General features: G+C 44.2%; 1 protein-coding gene across 1 annotated transcript; it reads left to right on the plus strand.

Moving 5' to 3' along the window:
* The first annotated feature begins 889 nt into the window (after nucleotides 1-889).
* Nucleotides 890-25,587, plus strand: CLDN1 (claudin 1). The gene is given in 5 exon segments (XM_020964758.2): nucleotides 890-1,816; nucleotides 16,423-16,562; nucleotides 16,564-16,588; nucleotides 19,879-19,963; nucleotides 22,733-25,587. Coding segments are annotated over 5 exon segments (636 nt in total). The 5' UTR covers nucleotides 890-1,593; the 3' UTR covers nucleotides 22,896-25,587.

The raw sequence follows: 25,587 nt of genomic DNA on the forward strand, positions 1-25,587 counted from the left end.
TCTGATGGACAGAATTCCCCACTCTAGGAGGTCCAATTCTGCACGTTTTGCAAGGGTGGGGATATTGATGACTGCTTGCTGGATTTTCCCAATAGGACCTAAGCTATTTGAGGACAGAGGCTGTCTGGTGCATAGCAGGCACTTCATAACAAAAAGCTTGTTGGGTTGAGTAGCTTTGAATCAGAGAATCTCTCATTCAAGACTTGAATTAAACCTGCAAAGGTAAGTTTCTCTGTCTTTGTACATCCATACCAGTACCGAAGACCGTGAGGCAAGCTGGCTGCTTTCCTAAGGGGTGGGGAATGAAAGCTGAACTGGGCCAACTTGACCCTGCTAACCCACACTTAGCCGAACTCGTCCAGAGGTTCGAAGGGTTTGAAGGGACCTTAGAGATGGAGTCATCAGATCACAGAATTCCAGATTTAGGACTTGGCCCATTACAAATGTGGAAACTGAGGCCCAGAAAATGAAGGGGACACGTGTAAAGTCACACAAGATAGAGCAGAAAGATCAAGAGTAGAAGCTAACTCTTCCCAGTGGAAGAGAGTGCTAGCTCGCCGATCAAGCACCTTCCCTTCAGGCCTCAGGCAGTTTTCTGACCTCCCGGCTAGCAAAGCAAAGCACGCCCCCCCCCCCCCGGACTGGATAAATATTTATCCCTCTTCTTCCCCCTACACTGGCTCTTGGATTCTCAGTTTGTGAACCTCGGGCCCATTTCAGAGCGGAGTTAAGCGCTGTGGCTCTTTCACTGACCGGGGCGGGATAGATTTTTTATTTTTCCTGGCTTTGGACGGATCCTGGGATGTGTTTTATTTTCTCTTTCCCGAATCTTGTGTTGTTAGAGATCTAGCTAACCTCGGGATCCCTCCCCACCCCCAACTCCCAAGAAAGGCAGGGCGGGGTGTAAGGGGGCTGGGCGTCAGCGCGCCTGGCTAGCTCCAACTACAGTCCCACTTCTGATAACCTTTAAAGAAGAAACGTTGGGAGCACTTGGCAGTCCCTTGGGGAAAGGGCGGGGGCGCCAACGTCCCGGCCGGTCCCCACAGGGGACTTTTTCCCATGTTGCAAGCAGAGCATACTTGGGAGGATGCGTGTCCCGCTTCAGCGGGAAGGCAGGTGACTCTCTCTCCCTCTCCCTCTCTCCTTCTTTCTCTCTCTATCTCGCTCTTTCTCTCGCCCAGGGGGGAGAGGTCAGAGCTGTGAGTTCCCACGAAACCGCCAGGCGGCTGGGCTTAGAGGCGGGCCCCATTTAAATTGCAGGGCGCGCGGGGGAGGTGTTTCAGAGCAGGTGCTCCGGGGCGCCAGAAGCAGTAGCAGCAGCAGCCCCAGCAGCCGCTCCCCCATTGCCCAGGCATCCCCCCGCACGAGAGGAGCCCCCCAAAGCCCTTCCACCGAGAGATCGCCCCTAAGAAAGCCCAGCGAAGACCGGGAGAGCTCGCGCAGCGGCAGCCCCTCGGAGCTCTTTCCATTCCCACCGCTTTCTTTCAGCCAGCGGCCCGACGGGGAGGGAGCCCGCGGCTGCGGGGCAGGAGTCTAGAGCCCGGGAGCGAGCTAGGCAGGGAGTGGGCGCCGGGAGGCCGGCTGGCCGCCAGAATGGCCAACGCGGGACTGCAGTTGCTGGGCTTCATCCTGGCCTTCCTGGGCTGGATCGGGACCATAGTGAGCACCGCCTTGCCCCAGTGGAAGATCTCCTCGTACGCGGGGGACAACATCGTGACGGCACAGGCCATCTACGAGGGTCTCTGGATGTCATGCGTGTCCCAGAGCACAGGACAGATCCAGTGCAAGGTGTTCGACTCGCTGCTGAACTTGAACAGTAAGTGTGGGGCTGGTGTGGTCTACACGTGCCGAGAGTGAGCTGGGGAGGCGCGCAGGGCGATCGGGGCTCCCTCTGCCCCGGCGGCCTCCAGCAGATGCGCGGCTGCTGCTGCTGCTGCCTTTATTGCTGGTCGGGGGCTGCGTGTGGGAAGTGCAGGGAGGGCCAGTTTTCAGCCCAGGCAGGAGAGGTAGCCGAGAGAAAAGCGGACGGGTTGGGGGGTAGGGTGGGAATGCGGCAGTATTTCTAGGTTCTCCACAATCGACTCTGGCCACCACTTCAGCTGTAGCTGGAACATAGTAGGTGCCGAGAAAATTGTTTTGTTTTTCCATGACTGCCCTATGACTGAGCCTCAGTTTCCCCATCTGCAAAAAGAGGGGATTGGACTGCATTGGGATCTCCAAGATCCCTTGCAGCCTTCGAGCCTCACACAGAAGTTTGTCTGTGAGTGACTGTCTCTGGAAAGGTTGAAGATTTCCTGGGATGAGTTCTACAATTTGTCTTTGTCTTTCCTTCTCTTGGCTCTGGACTCGGGCGGGCAGTGTTTTCGCTAGCCCCTTGACTACAGGTATCTCTTGTTTGGTAAGGTAAAAGGGATCGGACACACCTGGCAAGAAGTTTCACGTGGAATTCAGGTTAGCCTTGAGGGTGAGCTCTTTGTCACCACCAGGAGGCCCCGGGTCCGAATGAAATATGAGGAGGGGGGAGGGGCTGGCCAAAGAACTTTCCACCTTAGTTTAAGGGAGCTCCATTGCAATTGGAAACAAAAGGTCCTGGGGAGGGGACTTCCGTTTTCCAACCAATTCCAGTGCATTTCCTGTGTCGGCACCAAGTTCTCCCCTTTAATTCCAAAGGGGTGTCTAGGAAGTGGAGACATCTAGTTTGCAGAGTTGACTGGGGGGGGGGGTCGTGGAGCCCTCTCTGGAACGAGTAAATCAGGTTTGGATTCCCCCAGGGTCTCCTGCTGAAGGGGTTTTTGGTTTGCTGGACGAACTCTCCTATTTCCTAACAATGAGCGAAGAGGTGGATGGCGAAGGAAGGAGTTCAGGCACCTCTGCTTGGTGCCTTTATGTCAGCCCTGGAATTTCCACAGCCGTCAGTATCTCTGAGTCATTGCCCGAGGATTCCCGTTGAGCCACCAGCCCCATTTTATGGGAGCTGTGTAATGGTCCCTGAATGCACCTGAAGAAAGGCGCCTTAGATATTGTGCTCTATAAACAGCCAGGGTCTGGTCTGCCCACCCACTCTGTCCTGAGGGCTGGCGCCACCAGATTTCTCGAGGTGTACTGGCTTAGGGCTTTGTAGGCATTGGAAGCCTCTCCTGGTAATAAAGCCTCCCTCATTTTAGCGGGATTGACTGTGTCACTGCCTGTCGCCTCCTGAAAAGGAGCAACTTTCATAGTTTGGTGAGGTGGAAGTCAGGAAGTTCTGGGTTCAAATTCTCCTTCAGATAATTATTAGAACTGTGATCCTGGGGAAGTCCTGGAGTTTCCTCATTGGCAAATGGAAATAATAAAAGCACCTTCCTCCAGGGTTTGCTTATGTGGACTTCTCCAAAGGGAACCAATCCTTTATAAAAAAGAGGAAACACAGAAGGGAAGGAGCCTGGCCAACATGGTCCCGAAGCTAATGTGAGCAGTGGGATTTGAACCTGGGTCTTCAGAGTCACCGTGCTTTCCACTGAAATATACAGTTTCAAATGATCATATGTGTGTGTGTGTGTACACCACACATTAAAATGTATCTCACTTGCAAGTCAAGTCATTACTCTCCCGATATCATTGGTCCTCTTCCAGAATGAAGGAGAGACAACACAACAATGTATATACATACATACACACACATACATATATACATACATACATATACACACACACACACACACACACACACACACATATAACTTTGCAAACCTTACTAAGTTTGTAAATGCCAACAGCCACTGAGCTGAGGAGCACACCTGCAAATGTGATGTGGGCATCCTCCGATGGGGGCTTTTGTCCTATCCTGTTTCCTCCTCCCAGGAGAGCCGGGTGTCTCCATCCTTTGGACGCTGTCTGCTTTTCTTGTCTCCTTTGGATCTTTGCCTTTGATTTTGCCAGGAGCTCGTCAGCAGTCTAGAGCTTCAGTAATTACACTTTGGCCCTGCCTGGCAGCTCACAACCTGGCATTTAGATTCCCACAGATATGTGAGAACTGGCTCTTTTGGCCTCTGAGACTAAGGAGCAGGGTAATGAGTGTCTGCTTTTTCAAACACCAGCGGACAGGTGTTTTCTGATTCATCCTAGCTGGTCTTTCTGGAGGCACCTGTTCCTTTTTTGATGTGTCTGTTTTCTTAAGCTTTTCTCTTAACTTAACAAGTAAGTTTTCAAAAGCAGGGACAATCAGCCTTGTGTGTGTGTGTGTGTGTGTGTGTGTATGTGTGTGTGTGTGTGTGTGTGTGTAATCCATTCTCAGAATGTTTTTAAATACTTAAAATACAGATGATTAAAAGGAAATGAATTACATTAGAGTTATCAATATATCTTCTAAAGCAATTTCACAGCCTCTAAGTTAAGGATCTGTGAGGTAAATGAATTTCATTGAAATTTTAACTGAACTGTGGTGTTATGTGTGCACCTTAGCTCCCCAAATAAGGATACCCCAGGGCATTGTAGGCAGCAAGGTACAGCTGGGAAAATCTCAGGGCCTGAATTCGGGAGTCTAGCCCTGCTTCTCTGGCTTGGCTAGCAATGTACCACTGGGACAATTCTTGTTCCCTCTCCCCAGTCCTATTTTCCCCATTTGTAGAATGACAAGATTAAATTGTTCTCTACAGAGCCTTCTGGCTCCTGAATTTTGGGAAAACTAATGTCTTTCTGAATTAACTTTTGAGTTCCCGGCTATGTTTCTTAATAGATGTTATGAAAAGGTAGAAGCTGTGGAGACTTAAGTGAGTTCATCTTTTCCTCTCCTTCTTGGTTACCTATTTTTGGTTAACTGTTTTCTTTATCCCCAGGATAAGATTTTGGCTATTCCCAAGGATTGGGCATGCTACACAGGAGACTGTTTAAATTGGAAGCTGATTGCAAGGGAAGAGAGCCTCCTTTAATTCCCAAGGCCTTTGTCCCTTCCTTGGCGTGAGGCATATGATACCATTCCCTAAGAACAAGAATCCCTGTCTCTAAGTTACTTTACCTGGGGCTGGAGCCATCATCTACAACCAAATGGGGAATGTGGGTGTAGGTTCCTGATATCTAGAAAGGAAAAGGACCATCTCCCTTTGAATAACTGGCTGAGTTCCTGATGAGATGGGTCAAGTGTAGGCTGATTCTTCCAAAAGATGTGAGGCATTGAGTCTGCAGCTTTCCTGAACGGCAGAAGGCATTCTTTGCCATCACCCAGGATAGAGAGAGTCCTAACTAACTCGAAAGTTGGGAGTCAAGCCAGAGTGGAGGACATTTTCAATGCTCCTCACTAGAATTTCATGCTGGTGCATCACTCTATGTCACTAATTTTATCTTCATTAGAAGGAAGAAAGAAAATGAGTTGGGAGTAAAGTAGTCAGTGTTGGTTTTAGTGGGGCCCTTAGAATTCATACTTTAAACAGAAATATCTTTGGAGGAATTGTTGCTCTGAGACTCCACTGTGCCTGAGACAGAGACAAAGAAAAAGGTCACCTTTACTGGGTAATATATAAAGGCAGTTTTTCCTTTTTCTTTAACAGCATCACCTGGTTCTTTGCCCTGCCTTGCCAATGCTGCTGAATCTAGTCCCTAGTAATTAAAGCCAAGATAAACTCCCAATTTCAGAGCTCTGTCCATTGCCCAATAGACATTTCCTCCCATTGGAAAAAGTAGGGATTTCTATGAAGCAGGGGAGAGAAAGTATTTGACACATAGCCTGGCACATAGTAGGAGCTTAATAAATACATTGATTCATTCTTCCAAGCCATGGAACATCTTAATTCTTTGGGGAGGGCGATACAGGGTTCTTTTGTTAGATCAATGCTCAATTAATAGCAAAGTCTCAAACCAATATTTCTCCAGTTAAGAAGGTCCATTAACCATTCCTTCCCCATTTCCTCATTTCCAGCCCTGCCGTGGGTTGTGAGCCTCCATGTTGGCCTATTTAACAGGAAGCTTCCTCCTTGGGTTTAGCTTGTTCTTTGTGCATGTGCATGAGTGGGTGTGCTTAGAGCATATTGGTGTGGAGGGTATGGTTTTCCAGAAGCACCTTCATAACATGACATCAGGCCCAACCATGGTGTGACCAGTAGTTTTCCTAGTTCACCTTTCAAAGTAGCCCAGGGAAAACAAATTCTTCTACACCATATTCTGAATTGTTGATTGAAAAGTGGATGGAGGGTTGACATCTAAATGTTTAGTTGTCATGGGATCAAATATTCAGATCTGGAAGGAATCCTAATATTTATCTAGGCTCATGCCCTAGAGAAACTGAGGCCCAGAGAGTTTAAGTAACATGCACAAAATCACACAAGTAGGAAACAGGCAGGGACAGGATCAGAATTTAGGTTCTTCTAACTCCAATGTGCCATTGAGGCTTCAAGTCTCAGTTTTCAGGCAGAGTTATTTGACAAAGAGATCTGTCATCACTAATTACCATGTATGGAACAAAGAAAAAGTAGCAAGGTTTGTGTAGCCTCTGAGGTGGAAAAAAAGGTAAAGGAGAGGAAACAGGCCTAACTGAGAAGAAGCTGCTTTATCTGTCTCTAGATATGAAGGGGGCAGGTGGAGAAAGGGGAAGAAGAGCATAGCAAAATGGGTGGAGTGCTGGCTTTGGTATCAGAAAGACCTAGATTCAAATCTCCCCTTCTGAATAACTCACTTAACCTCTGACCATCTCAAGCAACTCCCAAAGATGAATCTCCTGAGTCCTGGATGGGTTGCTCCCCGTGTGTGTTGCCGGAGGGATCAGGAGTTTCTTGAACAGATTCTGTTCTAGATCCTTTGAGTGGGCAGTGGGCATGATTGTATACCATGTGAAGGTACTAGCTTCAGCCTGGATCAGTGAAATTACAGTTCTGTTGGCAGATTGAGTTTTGGACTTCCTGAACACTGGTTTGCCCTCCCACTTCCTTCCTCCTCCATTTTAGGCACCCACTGACTTCGTGGAAGAATGCCCCTCCCAGTTGGACATGGCCCCTTCTACCAATGGGACCACAATGCTCTTGATCTCTTGAGTCATGCCACCCATAGGCTTTGGTAAAAGTAAGTCTCAGGAAACCAGTATCACCCCATGTAAGGTTCGGGGTTGTGTGAAGCCCCATTTGGAATGGATAACTTGTCTTACTCAAGAAGAAGAAAAGACTGCCTCTAATTTTGGCTTGAACTTGGATATTGTACAAAAGATGGTGCTATTCCACTGCACGTTCATATCCACTCTGTCTTGTGTACTCAGAGTTGAAACTCCTACTTTGATCTTGGCCACTTCTGTGCTCATCTTTCTGTACTTGGTTGATCTTTCTTTCGGAGGAGTATTTAACACTTGCCTAATTATTTTTCTTCTAGCTGCTAGGTCTTTTAAAACCTTTGCTTCTTTCTTTAAAACTAACCACCACCACAACAAATTTGTCTTTAGGTTAAGGGTGCAAAGAACTGATTCTGTTTGTCTTCAACCTTGAGATCATTAGTTCAAATGCAGGCCAGACCAATAGTACTGTGAAACTGACTTCCTGTGACATCTAATGAGTTGACCTGTGAGAAACATAGTAGAGCTTGGGTAGATGCCAGCCAGACTTCTCTAGAGTACCTGTCCCCAGTGATTAGGAAGATTGAGTCCATTCCAAAGACCTTTATTAAGAACCTACCAATCCCTTTTTCACTTTCCTCATCTATGGTAAAATAAGGCATTATTGTTAGGTTCTCAGAACATGAAGACAAAAATAAAACAACTTCTGCCTTCAAGAAGCTTCTATCGAGCAAAAAAGATGATGATCAGTAAATACAGTACAATTTGAAAAATGAAAGTTTGTATCCTTAGAGTTATCTTTTAACTTTAAAGAACAATAAATGGGCATGTGAGTTAGAGTCACAGTTCTGAATCCTGGTTCTAAGCTCTTGTCTAAACTGAATGAAATGCATTTAACTTCTCTGATTTTCAGGGTGGGATTTTTGTTTGTTTTGTTTCGTGTTTTTTGTTTTTTTTTTCATCTGTTAAGTGAGGACAGGGGAGATTAGATTTACTCTTAAAATCTTTTTTGGATCTAAATCCTATAATCGTGGAACCTCAAAGTAGAAGAAAGCATTGATGTCACCTCATTCAACACAGACTGGGAAAGAATCCTGTTGTGTCTTAAGCAATGGCCATTTATGCTTTGCTTAAATGCCTTCCCAGAAGGAGAACTCACTGTCTCTCAAGTTGCTCACTCTATTTTGAAATTGTTCTAATCATTGGAAAGGTAGTTCCCCTTCCCCCTTGCCTTTAAGCCTAATTTGCTTCTTTGAAACCAACACCCAACTCCTTATACTTCCACTTTTTGCCCATGGAGGCCAAGACTCTAATTGCTTTTCCCTAAGTCACTTTTCAAGTCTTTGAAGAAAGCTATCACCAATCCTATTTCCCTAACGTTCCCCAAGTCTTCCTGTATTCAAGTTGAACATTCCCTCTACCTTTAGCCCACCTAATATGGACTGGCCTGAAGGCTCTTAGTAGTTCTATTTGTACTCTTTGGATGGCTCTTTCTCTTATCTATGACCTTTCTGAAAACTGAATGAGGAAACTGAGGCCCATTAGTAAATGGCTGATCTCACGACAAACTCAAGAACACTGTCCTAGAATTAGGACAAGACTAATGAACTCTCTAGAAGGTCAATTTGTGCTGTCCCCCCACCCTACATTTTTTCTAAATACCCTTCCCTAGTGGTGATCTCCGGAGAAAAGTATCCAACCAGTCTCCTCTCTGCCATCTTTTTTGCTGTGCCTTTAACTTTGAAAGGGGCTTCATCTGTGGAATTCCCTGGATAATTTAAGTCCATAATGAAGGTGGGTCAGAAAGCATTACATTTTCATATCTAGTATAAATTCCCAACTTAAAACTTCTGATGAAATTATAAATCATGGAATGACTGAAGTCTAAGTTTAAATCTTATCTTTTATGCCACCATGTTTTGGTGCCTAAAACAGAGTGGGAGGGGAGAGTATATATATATATTTTCAGCAACACATATGGCCGGGATGAAGCTGTGATTCTGCAGTTGCACTTTTAAAAAGTTAATTAGAACTTTCTTTGGTTTTGTTTTGCTTTTTTTAAATTTTTTTTACTTTTTGGCTTTTAGGCAAGTGGGGTCAAGTGACTTGCCCAGGGTCACACATCTAGTAAGTGTCAAGTGTTTGGTCTGAGGGGGGATTTGAACTCAGATCCTCCTGACTTCAGGGCCGGTACTCTGTCCACTGTGCCACCTTGCTGCCCCTGTTCTGCTTTTCTAAAGAAAAAACCTAGACCCTGAGGCCCTTGACATAAAATTTCAGTCCTGCACTGGAAGGATCTACACAGTCCAGGTTTAAAAGGAGTTGTGAGGGGCAGCTAAGTGGTGCAGTGGATAGAGCTCTGGCCTTGAAGTCAGAAGGACATGAGTTCAAATCCAGTCTCAGACACATGACACTTGCTGGCTGTGTGACCTTGGGCAAGTCACTTAACACCAATTGCCTGACCAAAAAAAAAAAAAACTTTTGTGTCATATGCCCCTTCCCCCCTCCCTCGTGCCCCTTAACTGACAGCCTATTTTCCACTCACCTTTTCTTAAATAGCACTTTTTAGAAGTTTTCAGTCATTTTCTTTAGTCTTGAAGTTTTCTCTTTTGGCACTGGTGAAGACCAATGAATTAAAAGTTGTGCCAGGTATCAGTCCTCAGGCCAACACCCTAGGCCTTTCTAACCCTAGCAAATGGCCTTGGGAAGGAATCACTCAGAGCAGCCAGAGCCCAGTGGATAGAGCAGGATGACATGTCCCCAGTCAGAGAATGGGAGGTTATTAATGAAAGTATACTTCCTTTCAAACAGGAAAGTCCACAATCCTTCTGACAATCAGTTGAATAGAGGACATGGTGGAAGGATTTGGAAGGGTCTTTTTCCTGTTCAGAAAACATTGAAAACTGCTAAGAATTTGGCTTTTGCCCTCAAGAAAATCTTAGGAATCTAGGGACACCAACATTAATCCCCTCATCAGTATCCCTGATGAGTGTTCATTGCCAACCCTCTGCTCCAGAGCTTCCAATAATGGGGAACTTACCATATGCTAAGGTAGAGTGCATCATTAGGAAGTTTTATATGGGGCAAACAAACACCTCTTGTTAGCTTCCATGCATTGTTCTGTCCTGTAGGATCAAGTAAACTAGGAGACTGCTTTTCAAATATTTGACTATAACTAGCACAACATACCCTTGCCTACCCTTTCCAGCACTTTACTTGCATTTAAACAAGATGTCAGACCCAGTTTAAAATAACTAAGAAAGGGCACCATGTTTGGAAATCAAAGGACTTGGGTTCATGTTCTAGCTCTTGAAAGAAATAGCATATATAAAATGTTCTGTAAACCTTAGAATGATGTGTAAATGTTCGTTTTTATTATTACTGGACAAAATCACCTAAGGGGCCCTGGGTTGGCCACTTAGGGCTGGGGTGTCTGACCTCTGATTTCTCAGCTCCCTGTCTGTGAGCCAGCTTATCATTCCCTCCTCAAAGTCTGCAGGACACTTTGCCTGGATTTCTTCCTTTCTCCTCCTATATTGGCTTATATTTGTCAGGACCCATGCCACTACATACTCCTCCTGCCATATCAATTCCATGAGGGCAGGGAATATTGCAATTTTGTACTTGTGTCCCAGACATGGAAGAGAATTCCTGCACTTAGTTGGTGCTTAATAAATGCATATTTAATTTATTTGGGTCTGATTCCTCAAACTTTATTATAAAGATTTTAGGAGACTAATGAGTTTGGAGAGAAGGTGAAGCCGAGCCAGTACACATTAAATGCAAAGCCCTGGGGATACAAAGAAAGACCAAGCCAACCCCTGTTCTCAAGGCGCCCACAGCATGATGGGTTCACAAGGCACAAACAGCTATGTGCAAGCACAATTTATACAGTATTCATGGTCATGGATTAAAATTCATCATCCTCATGAGGTTTCTAATTGTGATCCATGGCAGGCCCAAAGTTCTCTGAACAATCCCAGGTGGGTTTTCTGACTGTGCCTGTGTGGCCTTATCTAGAAAAGCCGTACTCACGGCAGGGAGGGGAAGGGGATTCCAAAGACAACTGCCATTTCTGAATGCCCTGGATAGAACTGTGAGGGCTGCAGCCTATCTGGCCAGTCTTTGAGTGCTTCCCCTTTTGGGAGGGGAAGGACCAGGCAAGGCTAATGTTCCTATCCAATATGCTGTATCTACTTCAGGGATCTGCAGTTAGTGAGATGAGGAAAACCTGGACAGGGTTCACAGCAGGGAAGCATCAATAATAATAATAATTTTTATATTAATAGCTAGTCCTTATAACTCTTTAAAGTTTTCAAAATGCTTCACAGATGTCTCATCTTATCCTCACAGCAGTACTGGGAGGCAGGTGCTGTTACTCTCCCCATTTCACATATGAGGAAACTGAGGCAAATAAAGGTTAAGTAATGTGGCATGGGTCCCTGTTAGTAAGTATCTGAGGAAAGTTTTGGATTTGGGTCTTCCTAATTCTAGGCCCAGAGCTCTATCTGCTGTACTACCAGATGCCTTGCCAAGGGGGCAAGAATGTGTGTGTGGGGGGGCGGTTATGAGAAAATGGTGATGGAGCTCAGGAATATTGAAAGAGCTGTTGGGTGGAGACTAGCTAGCTTCTGTACATACAAAGGTGGAAGAGGAGTGACCAGGAGGAGGCCTGGAGTTCTGAAGGCTTCGAGGGAGCAGAATTGAGAGGTCACTCCCAAACGCAACCAAACTCCCCTTGGTTTGGGGATGGATGGGTTGTTCTTTCATTTGAAGAAGGTTAGAAAGCTGTATATGACAGACAGATATGTCACAGATGAGAGACACGGCTAAAGGCCAGGGACTTTTAAATTGCTTAGCGAAGGCCTATGCAACTGAAGTCGTAGAAGTGATTCCTTGAGGACAGTTGTGGCCTGTCTTTCCTGAGAAGGTCATGTCATTGCGGTGTTTCACTATGGAAAAGGTGTGAGATTGAGAGTTGAGAGGCCTGGTTCTCTCCTGAACTGTGTGACTTTGGACACATCATTTCCCTTCTCTAGGCCTCAGATTTCTCACCTACACAATGAAGCTGGTGCTGTTTACTCTCCAATCAATCAACATTTACTTAAGTACTTACTGAGTGCCAGGCTAGGGTCTAAACTCCATGCCACCTAGCTTGTCTTGATATTGTCAGAGGCCAGATTTGAACTCAGGTTTTCCTGAATCCAGGCACAGTGCTCTATTCTACTGTTCTACCCAGCTACTCCCTATGGCAGGGCTTAGGTCTTTTTTTTTTTTATTTTATCTTTAAATTCTAGGCCTGGCATTGTGTTGGACATTTAATAGAGCTTAAAAAGTACTTGTTGGAATGAATTGTCTTTTAAATGCCAAATTTCTTGTGAAATAAATATTAATCTAGAAGCCACAGGATGGAATAGATTGTTTCTGAGGTTCCTTCGGTCTGAGAAGCCCTCCCTTGGTTATAAAATATCAAGGAAGTAGTCTGTGATAAGGAAAATAAAAATAAGTAATGCTCCAGTGCTCTGTGGGAATGTACTTCCTTCTAAGAGTCGCTATCACTGTTCTACCTGCATCCAGCAGTTATTAGCACAGGGACAAGAAAGAATCTTGTAGAGTTTACTTTGCACTTTCCTCAGGTCATGAAGAATCCTTAGGTCCAAGAGATAAAGTTTGACATTCACATGACTGAGCTCAGGGGAAAAAAAATAATGTAATGTTCACTATAATATAATGTTCATTTTACCCCCCTGCTTGGGTCACCTAGTTCAAGAACCTCTCCCCAACCTGTCTCTGCTCCAAGATTTCCTTTATAGGCAAGTTGGCTTACTTTAGAAAACGATTTCTAACTTCTGTAGGGAAGTGGTTTTCTTCTACTTTCAGGTTGACTGATCTCCCAGGTAGGACTTCAGTGTTATTGAGGTAGAACTCAACACCACCTAGGGCTAGGTAGGGAACCAGACCAAGATGGGTCAGTCATCTCTGCTGCAAGGAGATGGACAAGAGCAGGGCTGTGGAACCCATGGCCCTCTGTGTCCTCCAGTGTGGCCCTTTGATTGAATCCTAACTTTGAAGAACAAATCCCTTTTCTGTGAAGTTTGGATTCAGTCAAAGGGCCACACTGGAGGACACAGAGGGCCACAGATTCCCTACCCCTGGACAAGAGTGACATGAGATGAGAAGGCCTGGATGGCTTGGGAGCTATACTACTGGGTGAAGTCCACATATCCAGAGGATCACAGATGAACTTAAGGATAGACAGCAAAATTTTTACATGAAATTCAATTTTATAGAAACAAGAAAAAAATCTCGGGGCAAAAATGTACCCCTGATCCCATAAAGGAACCAAAAGGAGCCTTGGCCTCAATGCCATAAAGCAGATTGCCGGAAATTCTTCAGGATCCATTGAAGTCTTCCATAAGGTCCTACCTTGAGGGAGCAGGCTGTAAAACATTTCTTACATATTAAAACCAAAAAAAAAAAGGGAGGGGGAGGGGGACATAATCCCTAGGTATGCATATTTTTACCCTGAAGAATCAATTTAGAAGATTTTAAAATTTCCAATCTAAAAAGGCTTATTTTTTTCATTTTAAATTGGTTTTTAATATTTCCCCTCTTTTATCAAGTCCAAATTTTGCTTCATTTGGTAGATTTTTAAAGAACTGTCTGTGAAAAGCCCTCCACTGCTTTCTCAATTCACCAGCCATAAAGATAATGTGTGGTCCCAAATGCCCTGTGTTATCTTTCTATCTTTTTCTCTGAGCACCCAGACTTAAATAGCAGCTTCCAGAAATGTGTTCCCTTGATGCTTTTCTGCCATGCTTGTCCTTGGGGAGCCATATCTTCAGGGCGGTAGGAGAGATCGGAATCAATGTTAACATGGTGGGGAGGCAGGGAGGTGTGGCCCCGCTGAAATGAGTAGGTCTTCACTGACTCCAGTCTACAATGACAGTCCTTGTCTGATAAGACTCCCCCAACAGTGAGGTGTTATGGCAAGTACCTGCTTTGTGTCAAATATGGATGTTGGATTGGAAAAAACAAATACGCAGAATCCACATTTCACCACAAAGCTCTGCAGCTTGAAATTGGCCTTTCCCTGATGTGATTTTCTTTTGATTTGGTAGAAAAGTAATCCAGGCCAGGGACCTTGGATTAAGATACACAGCCAAGTTCCTGCCCCCAGACCCCAAGGCAGCATTCTAGCAACATGCTGACTTGGAAGTGGGATTATAGGGACTTTCCTGTCCTTGCCTCGTCTGGAGGTGTTGACATGGTTGGGTTCTGTGGAAGGTACTCTCTGAAAATGACGCCTGCTGAGCCCATGCTCCAGTGACAGCATGTCTGACTTGCCCTGGTGTTACCAAGAAATGTCACTGGAACTTGTATGTTGGGTTTCCTATTGGGTCAGCACAGATAATTAGCTGGGTTTCAAAAGTATTTCACAAGGCAGGGCAGGAAAGCAGCCTTGGCCTTGCTGAAAAGGAGTTGCTGGTGATAAGTGGTATCAAAACAGCACCTGTAATAAATTGAGAGAGACAGACAGAGAGTGTATGTGTGTGTGTGTGTACATGTGGAACATGAGGCATGTTATTGCATTTTCTTTTTCCTTTTTTACAGTAGAGAGGGGGATGGGAAGGAGACAAACACTTGTCAATGGGGGGAGACTTTATTTTGAAGAAGTAAAGAATGGGAGGCATTATTATTATTAGCACAGTTGGAGTTTGGGGTTCCTGGCTCAGCACATTCAGTTGAGTTGGGTGGGAAGAGTGGCCAGGGAGGGAGAGGGAAGCAATAATGGAATTGAGGTATAGAGGCCAGCTTAGTCTCATTCAAGGGGCTGAGGACAGTTGTCTTACATAACACAGGCCTGTGGAGGACCATGAGTGGAGATATGAAGCTGTGATACCCTCCCACAGTGTAGCAGCCTGGGACAGAGTCTCAACTGCTCCTCTCCTAGGTCCAGTTCTGTTCCTTACGATCTGAATCAGAAATTCCCAAGGCTAAAGGAGGAGGAGGAAGAGGAGGAGGAGGCTGTCCCATTACATTTCTTGGCTAGGTGTGGAAGATGCCTGAGTAAGGACTCCCTTATTTCCTCCTTTTACAAATAGTCCAGTGGTTCTGTGATCTCATCAATGTAGGTCTTAACCAGCAAAAGTAACGAGGACTGTGAGCTGGAAGAGGCCATGCAGCAATGTTTAGACCACCACTTCTGCTTCCAGACAAGTGTGGTGTGATATCCTAGCTGTACAGAGGAAAAACTAAGGGCTGGAATTACTGGTGGCCCAAGTGAGTCTGACTCACCCTCTCTCCATACTTGGAGAAGGCTTTTCCTTTAAGTTTTCATGAAGGATCAGTTGATTGGCCTTTTTGCAAAGTCAGTAACTGAGGCAGGGAAGCTCCTTCTTAGCCTTTAGACAAGGATGAAGCTGTTCTCTATTCATCCCAGCAGTGGCAGCTCTTGGCAATCGGTGATTTCGCCGCTGTCCAAGCCTCCCTGACTGTGAGGTCGCTTCAGCTCTAATGATGTAAATTAGCCAGAGTCTCCAAAAGGTTGGCATCACTTGGCATTGCTCAACATGCTGACAGGCATCACTTAGCAACCCGAGCAAACATCATTCCTGGATCAGAAACAGGGTTAGTGAAAGAGAATGCAGCCCAGGGAAGCTTCACCCTGGATATTGTGTGTAGAGCAAGGCTTTGGGCTGTGGCTTTTTCTCTCATAGTAACTTTTAAGATGGAAGTTCTAAGCCTGTATTAAAAAAAATAAAAACTCCATTTTAGAGTAAAAGTAATAATTTTTTTTTCCATATTATCTCATTTGATCCTTACAACTTTGTAAGATAGGTATAATTATTATTCCCATCTTACAGATGAAGAAACTGAGTCTTGGAGATGTTGAGTGACTTGCCTGGCATCACAGAGTCAGTATCTGAGGGTGGGTTGGAAACTGGGTGTTCCCAGTTCCAAAGCTGGCCCTCCTACCATTGCACTAAACTGCCCAAATCTAGCCAGGACAGGTCACCTCCACTCCCCCCCCCTCACTCAGGGGATCAATGTTATTTCCTCTAAGCTGCGAGCCTTAAAGCCCTTTGTGACTGGCACCTCTTATTATTCGTCACGTTCCTTTGGAGCTCTGATTTTCTCACGAGCCTGTTGCTGAGGAGGATTAATGAGCATCACACAGTTGCCCAATACAAAGCTAAATTATAGGCTCTAGTCATGACAATGATTTCTTGTCAATCGGGGCATATCTTGTGATTCTTGAGCTCAGGGCAGCTTGGAGAAGCCATTAAGGAGGGGTTAGCTTTCACTCAGCTGCCACTGTTAGCCTTTCTGTCACTTTTCAGACTGATCTCAGGTTTACTTCTCCCTTTGACCCTGGCCTCCAACACTGAAGGCTTTGCCCTTGCTCTTTTCAGGTACCCTTCAGGCTACTCGAGCCTTGATGGTCATTGGAATCATCGTGGGGCTGATCGCCATCTTTGTGGCAACGGTGGGCATGAAATGTATGAAGTGTATGGAAGATGACGAGGTGCAGAAGATGCGGATGGCTGTCTTTGGGGGGCATCATCTTCCTTGTGGCAGGTAAGAACATGCCGTCTGAAGGTGCACTCCAGCCTCACTTTCTGGGATCCTGCACATTCTTCCCCTTCATATACTCTGCATGTCAGGTAATCTGTTCTGTTGGTTGATGCTTGGACTTGGCATTCCATCTCCCACCTACATTGCTTTGCCCAGGCTATTTATCATACCTCGAATGCACAGCCCGCCTCCCTCCAACCTCCACTCCCTTAAATCCTTGGCTTTCTTCAAAGCTTTATAAATACTTTAGAGACAGCCCAGAGTGCATAGAGTGATGGGCTTAGAGTCCAGAAGACTTGAGTTTGAATCCTCCCTTAGATACTTAATAACTAGGTGACCCTCAGCAAACCACTTAACATCTCTGGGCCTTGGTTTCCTCATCTGTAAAATACGTACAGTGGATAAAGTGGCACAGTGGATAAAGTGCTGGGTCTGAGGTCAGGAAGATTAATCTTCATCAGTTCAAATTTGGCTTCAGATACTTATTAGCTGTGTGACCCTGGGCAAGTCACTTAACCTTGTTTGCCTCAGTTTCTTCATCTGTAAAATGAGCTGGAGAAGGAAATGGAAAACTATTCCAGTATCTTTGCCAAGAAAACCCTAAGTGGGGTCACAGAGAGTCTGACAGAACAACAAAAAAACACAGATAGTAACAGCACCTAGGTCTCAGAGTTGTTCTGATGATAAAATGTGATAATATTTGTTAAGTGCTTTGCAAACCTGAAAGCACTGTGTTATTATCTAGCTAGCTATTATCATGAAGTGTGGACACCCTCCAGTGGACTCCTCTATCCAACTCAGAGTATACAGCAGGAGTTCTGTTCTGAGCCCCTAAGCATATTTCATCTCTTTAGAAAGCTGACACCCATGGAAAATAATGTGAAATATTTGAAGACTATAAAATTTGGTGGAACAGAGTTTAGGTATTGGTATTGATTTAGTGGTACAGCCATAGTATCTCATTTGACCCTCAAGGAAACTCAATGAGAGAGTTGCTGTGCCTTTTTCCCCATAAGGAAACTGAGAGTTTAAGTGAGTGATTTATGGTCAAATGGCTGATGAAGGGCAGTGATGATCAGATCAAGTGGAAGTGTTTTAAAGATGGGAGAGATGTGGGTATGTTCATAGGCAGCAGAGAAGGAATCCCTAGTTAAGGAGGGATTGAAGATTAGAGACAGTAGGACAATCTGTTAAAGAAAGTGGGATGGAATGGGATCCCTTGTGCTTGGAGAAGGGTTTGCTGTGCCAAGGAGAAAGGCCACCTCTTCATATGAGGCAGAGGTAGAAGAGCAGATGGGGGAAGACAGCTGAGGGATGCGAGGCAAGGAGGAGGGTAGGAAAGAGAACACTCAGGAGTAGCCTCTGGCTCTCATCCTCTCACAGCCAAATTTTGTAGCCACTGTCTCACCACTTCCACTTTTTTTTCCCCATTTCACTTCTACCATCTAGTTTCTGCCCTTACCGCTTAACAGAAAGTTCTCTCTTTCTTTCCATGCCCATCATTGGCATCTTCATCACCAAAGCCAGTAAGTGATACATTCCCTTCCACATGGTCCTCCTTCTGACTTGACCATTTTCATTATCCCAATTCACTGGAGGTATCCTGTTTTTGAAACCTAGTTTTTTCAGTTTTGACTCTTTCTTCTCCTTTGTTACTGATAAAGGAGCTGGTCATTTCCCAGGCTCCTTTGGTTAACTGTCCTAAATATCTCTGCCTCTCTACTTCTTCCTTTCTATCCTCTGGTCACAACAGGATCTCCTCAGTGGTCTTCTTGTCACCTTTCCAATCCATTATCCTTCATGCCATTGGCCGATTAATTGCTCTAATGTATAGATTTCATTAGGTCACTACTCAGCTCACAAATATTCAGTGGCTTCTTACTGCCCAATGGATAAAGTTGAGCCCTCTTCTCCATCATTCTAGGGCCGCCACTATGTGGATCCACCCTGCCTTCTTTTCAGTCTTATCTCATACTCCTCCCATCCAGTGAAACTGGACCACTTTCTATCCCTCCTGTTCACTCATGCCAAGGACATGCCTTACGTTTGCATGGTTTCCATGCCTTTGTTTACACTGTTCCATGTGCATGAAATGCACTCTCCCTCTGTTCACTCACTGAATTCCTACTCATCCTTTAAAGATTCCCCATCCTGTATGAAGCTATCACTGACCCCTTTCCTCCACCACCAGTCAAGGCCTCACTTTCTCCTCAGACCTTTGTAGGTAAATAAAGTGTTTATTATGGGCCAACTGTGTAAGGTGCTATGCTAAGTACTAAAGATACAAATACAATCAGCCAGATAGTCTCTGTCCTCAAGGAGCTTACATTGTGATGGAGAAAGAACATGCAAAGGGGAGATGATGAGAAATGTACCCTGAGGGAGAAGTGTATCAGTTTTGTGCTGGTGGAACTCAGGTGAAGGTCTGACTGTAGTTGATATAAGATGAACACTCATCTCTCAGAGCTCAGGTGGTTCCAGGGGCAAAGTCCAAGTTTCAGGTGGGAATGAGATGGTAATAATGACCAGAGGGGAGAAATCATTGCTTGGATCTGGTGGCCAAGAAATGAGTGCAATGCATGATTTTAGGGGAGATAAGTTAAAAATAAACCGTTTGGAACTCAGATTTTTGCCAGAGGGAAAGACTAACATTTGTACTTTGCAAATATATTTGTCAAGTTATGATGTGTATTATAGTTAGGGGTATTTTTATCTTATCCTCAAACTGTACAGTAAAGTTCATCCAGTCAGGACAATGTCTCATCTAAACTTTCATCTCTTCTAGGGCCTAGCAATGTATATGGCATATAGTTAGCACTAGACCAAGACTGATACAAAAAAAAAAAGTGTTCACTCTTTTAAGGGAGACTAGAAAGAAAAGATGCTTATTTGCCTGAATTTTAAAAACAATCAAGAATGACCAATTTGAATTGGGAATTTTTAGTGTTTAATGTAATTCAACTTTACAAGTTGGAATATAAGTATGCCTTACTTTTCAGTCTAGTCCAGGTCATTAAGCCAGTGTTCAAAGATGTCTCAAACAACATCACTGATGTGAATTTACAACCAGGTAATGTAAGAAGACTTAAGCACTTTGGCTGATTTTATCATTAACTCCTTAAGTGACCTTGAATCAAGAACTTCACCTCCATACCTCCATTTCCCTAGTGTACGATGATACTACCAAGAGAATGAAGTGGATGGGCCTTTGGGAAGTGGAGTGGGGCTTATGTTTATTGGGCTCAGAGTTCTGTCCTTACTAACCATTTTTTTTTCCTTGTGAATTCCCACAGGCCTGGCTGTATTGGTTGCCACAGCATGGTATGGAAATAGAGTTGCTCGAGAGTTCTATGACCCCATGACCCCTGTCAATTCTAGGTAATGCCATTTATTTTTTATCAAGGTCATGGTTTTCTGAGGTTTGTCTTTCAGTGTTCTATGGACACCAGCTAATGCTGGGCCTCCTCACATTTTCAACTAAGAGTTTGTAGATGAATTCTTCAAACTTTCTAGCTGACTCTTTGTAGCTTGACCTGTGATTAAATGTTGAAAGGAACACAAGGAAAACTTTCTAAGTGGAGAAAATCGGTTGCATAAAACTCTGATCCATTCCCCAGCCTAGGTTCCAAAAAATTATGATTTCTATTTGTCTTACTCTGGTGTTGGAGACCATTAGTAAAAACAGACAGTCACAATGTCATCCCAGCACATTCAGCTTTGAAGTTTATTGTTTGCTGTGCTTTTACAACATCTTAGCTGTTAATTATTACTACCATCCCTTGGGAGATAAACGTTAAATAGTAATTACCCCTGAGGTGGCAGATAGAGCTTTATTCCCAGTCTGACATTGAAAAGAAATACTGAACTCCCAGCAGTTCAGCTTGGGTTTAGACTGGAATGGAAGAAGAGGCAGAATCCAAAAAGAATTCAACAAGCCAAAACTTGGGCTGATTCCATTAAGATGAAACATTCTAGGGGTCAATGTAAAGTCTTTCACTTGGGTTTCAAAGATCAGCTTCACACGAGAGAGACATGTTTACTTAACAATTTGTGTGAAAAAAAAAAGATGTGGTGATTTTTAGAGGACTGCAAACTCCATGTGAACAGTAGGGTTATATTGCCCCCAGACTTAGAAGCTATGGTGACCTTGGGCTTCTTTGGGAGGCATTAGAGAGTAAAGGAAGTGATGACTGCCTCTGCACTCTATCCTTCTTTAACCTCATCTCTAGGACGGTATTCAAGGAAAGGAGGGATATGCCTAGTTCTGCTTGTCTCAAGAGAACAGAACCACAAACGTTGGGGAGAGGTTGCCAAATGGCAAATGTAGGCTAGGTGTCAGGACAAATTTCCTAACTATTAAAAGCCTCTGCACTGGCTCCACCATTAAGGAGCCCTTTCACCAGGCTGGCCAGCCATCGCTTGCAAGGCTAGGATACTGGGGCCCTTCTTCAGGGATAGGGGGGATTAGTTGAAATGCCACTGGCTGTCAGTCCTGTGGTTCTGTGAGTGAATCTCAGCTCAGTGGCTAAGTATAGTCTCTTGAGTTTTAAAACTTTGATCTCAGCATAAGCTTGACTCTTGAAGGTAAAAATGCCCAACGAGGCTGAGTCATGGAGGTCAAAGACTCAGGCAGGGCCTAGAATCATTGCTCTGACTGTTTGACCAAGTTTTGAGACAACACGCTCCTTCATTCTCCTCACCTATAAACAATGCCACATTTAGCATGATGCATGGCATATTAAGGACTTAATGTTTATAAGTGCTGTGAGAAAAATGGATGGAAGTTAGAAGGCAATGTAAATCAGGGAGAAAAGTACATTTATATAATACCTGGTTACAAGAGAGGCTGAAACATAATATAGGTTATGAGCTGGAAGCGACCAGAGTGGTGACCTAGTCCAACCCTGTCACTGAGCTCCAGAATGGGGAAAAGCATTGTCCAGTGTCCCAGAGAAAGCAAAGGGCACACCTGGGATTCCAACCCAGGTCCACTGTCTCCAAAATCCAGTGTGCTCATGCCCACCATGCACTACCTCAGCTAGGATGGAATGTCTCCCATTAGCCTTATAGAACCTGCAAGGGCAGCAGCTCCTGAAAAGGAACGTTCCCAAGTACAGGCCAAGTATGACACTTCAGATGCCTGTGTCCATGATCATTTTGCCTACATAGAATGGTGTATTTATTTGGAGAATTGATGGATAAGTTAAAATGAACTATTCCAGGAATAAGGAAATGCTGGTCCCATTGTTTTCTGCCCTGCCTAGAACACCTATGGTGTATAGTTATAAGGGCCATGTCTAGGAAAGACACTAAGGGATAGGAGTTTCTCCACAAGGAGGCAACCAGGATGATGAAGGTAAGGGCCTATAGTCTGTGCCATATGAGAATCTATTGAAGAAACTGGGCATGTTTAGCATGGAATAGAGAAGAAATGGGAGAGGACACAATAGCTTCCTTCAGGAATTTGAAGGGCAATCTTGTAGAAGAGACATTAACTTTGCTCTACTTGGCTCAAAAGGGTATAACCCAGAGTAATGGGGTTAAGTTGAGAAAAGGCAAGTCTTGATTTGAGGTCAGGAAAATCTTCTTGACAATAGATCATCCTAAAGTGGAAGAGACTTCCTTGGGGTGTTACCTCATCGAATGCCTTCAAGCAAAAATTGGGCAGTCACCTGCTAGGGCAGGGGTTGGCCTGGGTGGTCACTGAGGTCCCTTCTGAAACTGAAATTTTATTGCTAGGAATTAGAAGAGTTCACAGGATTCTCTTAAAAGCCCCGTGGAATGGGGACAACTTACCGCCTACCCCTTGCCCTCTAAGAAACTTGTCCTAGCCAGAAGGAAAGTTTCTTAGGAAGCATCTAAAAGTTGGGGCCAGTACCCTGGAAAGGTTTGCAGGAATGACTTTTAACTGTGGAAAAGGATTAGGTCTGCTGGCCCAAGCAATAATTACTTCCCACTCCCAGGGATTGTGGCGAAGGGACAGGTCTAAGAACATAATGTTTACTCTTTGCGGTCGGGTGGGCAGAAGATGGGCATATTGTACATGGACCGCGAGTTGCTATTGTCTCCAAGACCAAGTGACTTTTTGTTTTGTTTTGTTTCATTTTGTTTGGTTTTTTCCTCTTCCACTCTGTTGCTTCCTCTTAGGTATGAGTTTGGACAGGCTCTCTTCATAGGCTGGGCCTCGGCTTCTCTGTGCCTGCTGGGAGGTGCACTCCTTTGCTGCTCCTGTCCCAAGAAAACAACCTCTTACCCAACTCCTCGCCCATACCCGAAGACCACACCCTCCAGTGGAAAAGACTATGTGTAACAGAAAGAAAGAGGACACAGCCACTCGGGAAAAAAACAAAACAAGGACTTAGAGAATGTTTTTCTTTTGGTTTTTTTTTCATTTTTTTTAAATCATGAGGCACTCAGACCTTCTGACTATGATATTCTACATTTTTGTATTAAAATGCATTTTTTTTGGTAATTTCCATACCTTCTTTCATATCCTGCCCCTAATAAGAAATCTTGCATTGTGATCCTTTACTCCATGTAATCCTGGAGCTTTGGTGTTTCTCCATTGGCTGCCTACCCAGGGGAGGCAAACCTAAAGGGAAAACTAGTTCATTTTGTAAAAAAAAATAAAATCCATTAAAATGACAAAAACTAAAACCTTGTAGGTGATAGGCCCTAATCTCACTCTCATGTTTCCTTTTTAAACAAAACAGGAAGATTCAAAACCAGACTCTCATACTTCCTAGCTGTGTCTTCACCTCATCTGTAAGATTGGGCTTGGGCAAGACCACTTCCGAGTCCCCTGTGTATGATCCCCATAATGTATTTTCAAGTTTTTTGGGATATTTAATCCTACAGTAACAGCCCGGATGAGCTTGACTTGGTACGCTGAGTATATTAGGTGTGTGACTGTTTTGTTTTAGTATTTTGGTTTGTGCCACAATCAGCCAATCATAAAGGGATTTGATGGAAAAGAGAGAATAGGGGGGCCTGAATCATTCCAACAAATATCTCTTTCTTCACCAGTCACTTGGGTTTCCTTAACCCAATCAATCACCTGTCTAGTCTCCCAGGCCACAGGGGTTACTCTAAATGCTCAATCTGAACCCTCAGACCTTGACCTTGGGGGAGGAGCATATGCTACCTTATTGTTGCTTTGTTCCATGTTTCAGCCCAGTTATCCTTGGAGACATTTTGTTCTATCTTGGTTCTCTTGCTGTGGATATTTCAGCTCATTTCATGCTCTCAGCTTTTCCACCCCCAATCTGGGATGTTCTGAGGAAAAAAAGAGGAAAAGAAAAAAGAAAAAAAAACATTTTTTGAGACATATATATATATATATATATATATATATATATATATATGTACGTATGTATGTATCTGTGTGTGTGTGTGTATATATATGTGTCCTCCCCCACCTTTCCATGTTTCCTGAACCATGGGGCAGTGTCAAAAGCTCCATAGCTTTCCTAGACTGATCTAGGATTCAGTACTAATTTAAGGGCCTGTTATGGGCCAGGCCCTGTACAAGGCTTCTGCTAGAGAAATGCAAAGCTGAAACAAACCCTGCCCTCATGGAACTTCCACTGAGGGCTTTTCCAGATGTTGCCAAAAACATTTTATTGACATAATTCTAATACTGTCTTGCTCACAGTTTCGTATTCTGCCAAGAAGCACCACCCTTCCTCCCCCTTCCCTTTCGCCACCCCGTTTCTGGTTTCCTAGCTGTTTACCTGGTCGTTATCTTCCAGTTGGCTTCTCCCAAAGAGGTGTGGTCTGTTTGCCTGGTTGAAGATTAGATATTCTGTGGAGATAATCTACTGCTGAATACCCCTGCCCCCTCCCCAATCCTCAGGCGGCATCTCTACCTCTGATTTTCTGCTCTGTAAAATATGAATAATGATACTTCACCCACTAGTGCAGGGAGGTAGGAGAATTAATGAATAATTAATTAATCTCCTCTTTGAACTTGAAAAGTGCTAAGTAGTATGGCCTGCTGCACATGAAACCCAGGAATGAAGCCCCTTTCCCATCCTTCAACACCCCAAGTTCCACCTCTCATCCCTTTTCTTTCAGCTGTGCCTAACCTATCAGTGATCATGGTCCATTTTTCATCAATCCTTTCCTGCCTGGATGTATGTGTCCCCATATGTATGTATGTCTGTGTGTGTGTGCCCCTGAATGTATATATGCACCTGTGTGTGGCACTCCAGGCAAGAGGAAGTCTTCATATAGACCACACCTGGTATTTCTTTCTAAATGCCTGATGGGAAAATTATAAAGCACACCTGGGTTCCCACATGGTGGTCATCTCAAGAGAATAGAAAATTGAATGGGACCAAGTTCACTTTAAAAAGTGAAAGGCCTTGGAAGGCCACAATTGCCTGGTTAATTCAGAACTTTTGCTTTGCCGTGAGGCCTTGCCTTCTAATCCAGGCTATACATATCCTTCCTTCCCAATAAGCATTTGGCAGAACTAATGATTACTAGGAGGATGATTGCCTAAAATACAGCAGCTGGTGTTTTCATGAGTAGTCATAGGTCTTTGGGAAAACTGGTGCTCTTCCTCTCCCTAGAAAGATATCTCCCTCCATGTTTTTGTTCATTTGCTTTCTTTTTGTTAGTCTTTTTTTTTTTTGAATGCGATGACACATTTTAACAAATCACCTTCAGAGCTACTGTCACTGTTGGTGGAGAAGAGAAATGAAGAACATTGCAGTAGACTTCTGGAAACCTGTATTTCCAAAAACCTCTTCCATGAATCCTGCCCCACCCCCCTTCTGTCCCAGATCCCAATGACAAATAGAAACGTATTGTCAATGCTGGTACCAGATTGAAAAGGTCTCTGGTCAAAACTAAATGCTGATGTGTCAATGGTTATTTTGTGTTCTGCTTGCACAGCTGAGAAACAATGAATAGACTTTTTTTAAAAATGTAAACTTATAAGAAAGTTTGTTTTTTTTTTCAATAAATATTTGGGGTTTGTTGTTTTTCTAAAAAAG

Source organism: Phascolarctos cinereus, unplaced genomic scaffold (assembly GCF_003287225.1).
Source record: "Phascolarctos cinereus isolate Bilbo 61053 unplaced genomic scaffold, phaCin_HiC Scaffold_7;HRSCAF=346, whole genome shotgun sequence".
Taxonomy (NCBI): Eukaryota; Metazoa; Chordata; class Mammalia; order Diprotodontia; family Phascolarctidae; genus Phascolarctos; species Phascolarctos cinereus.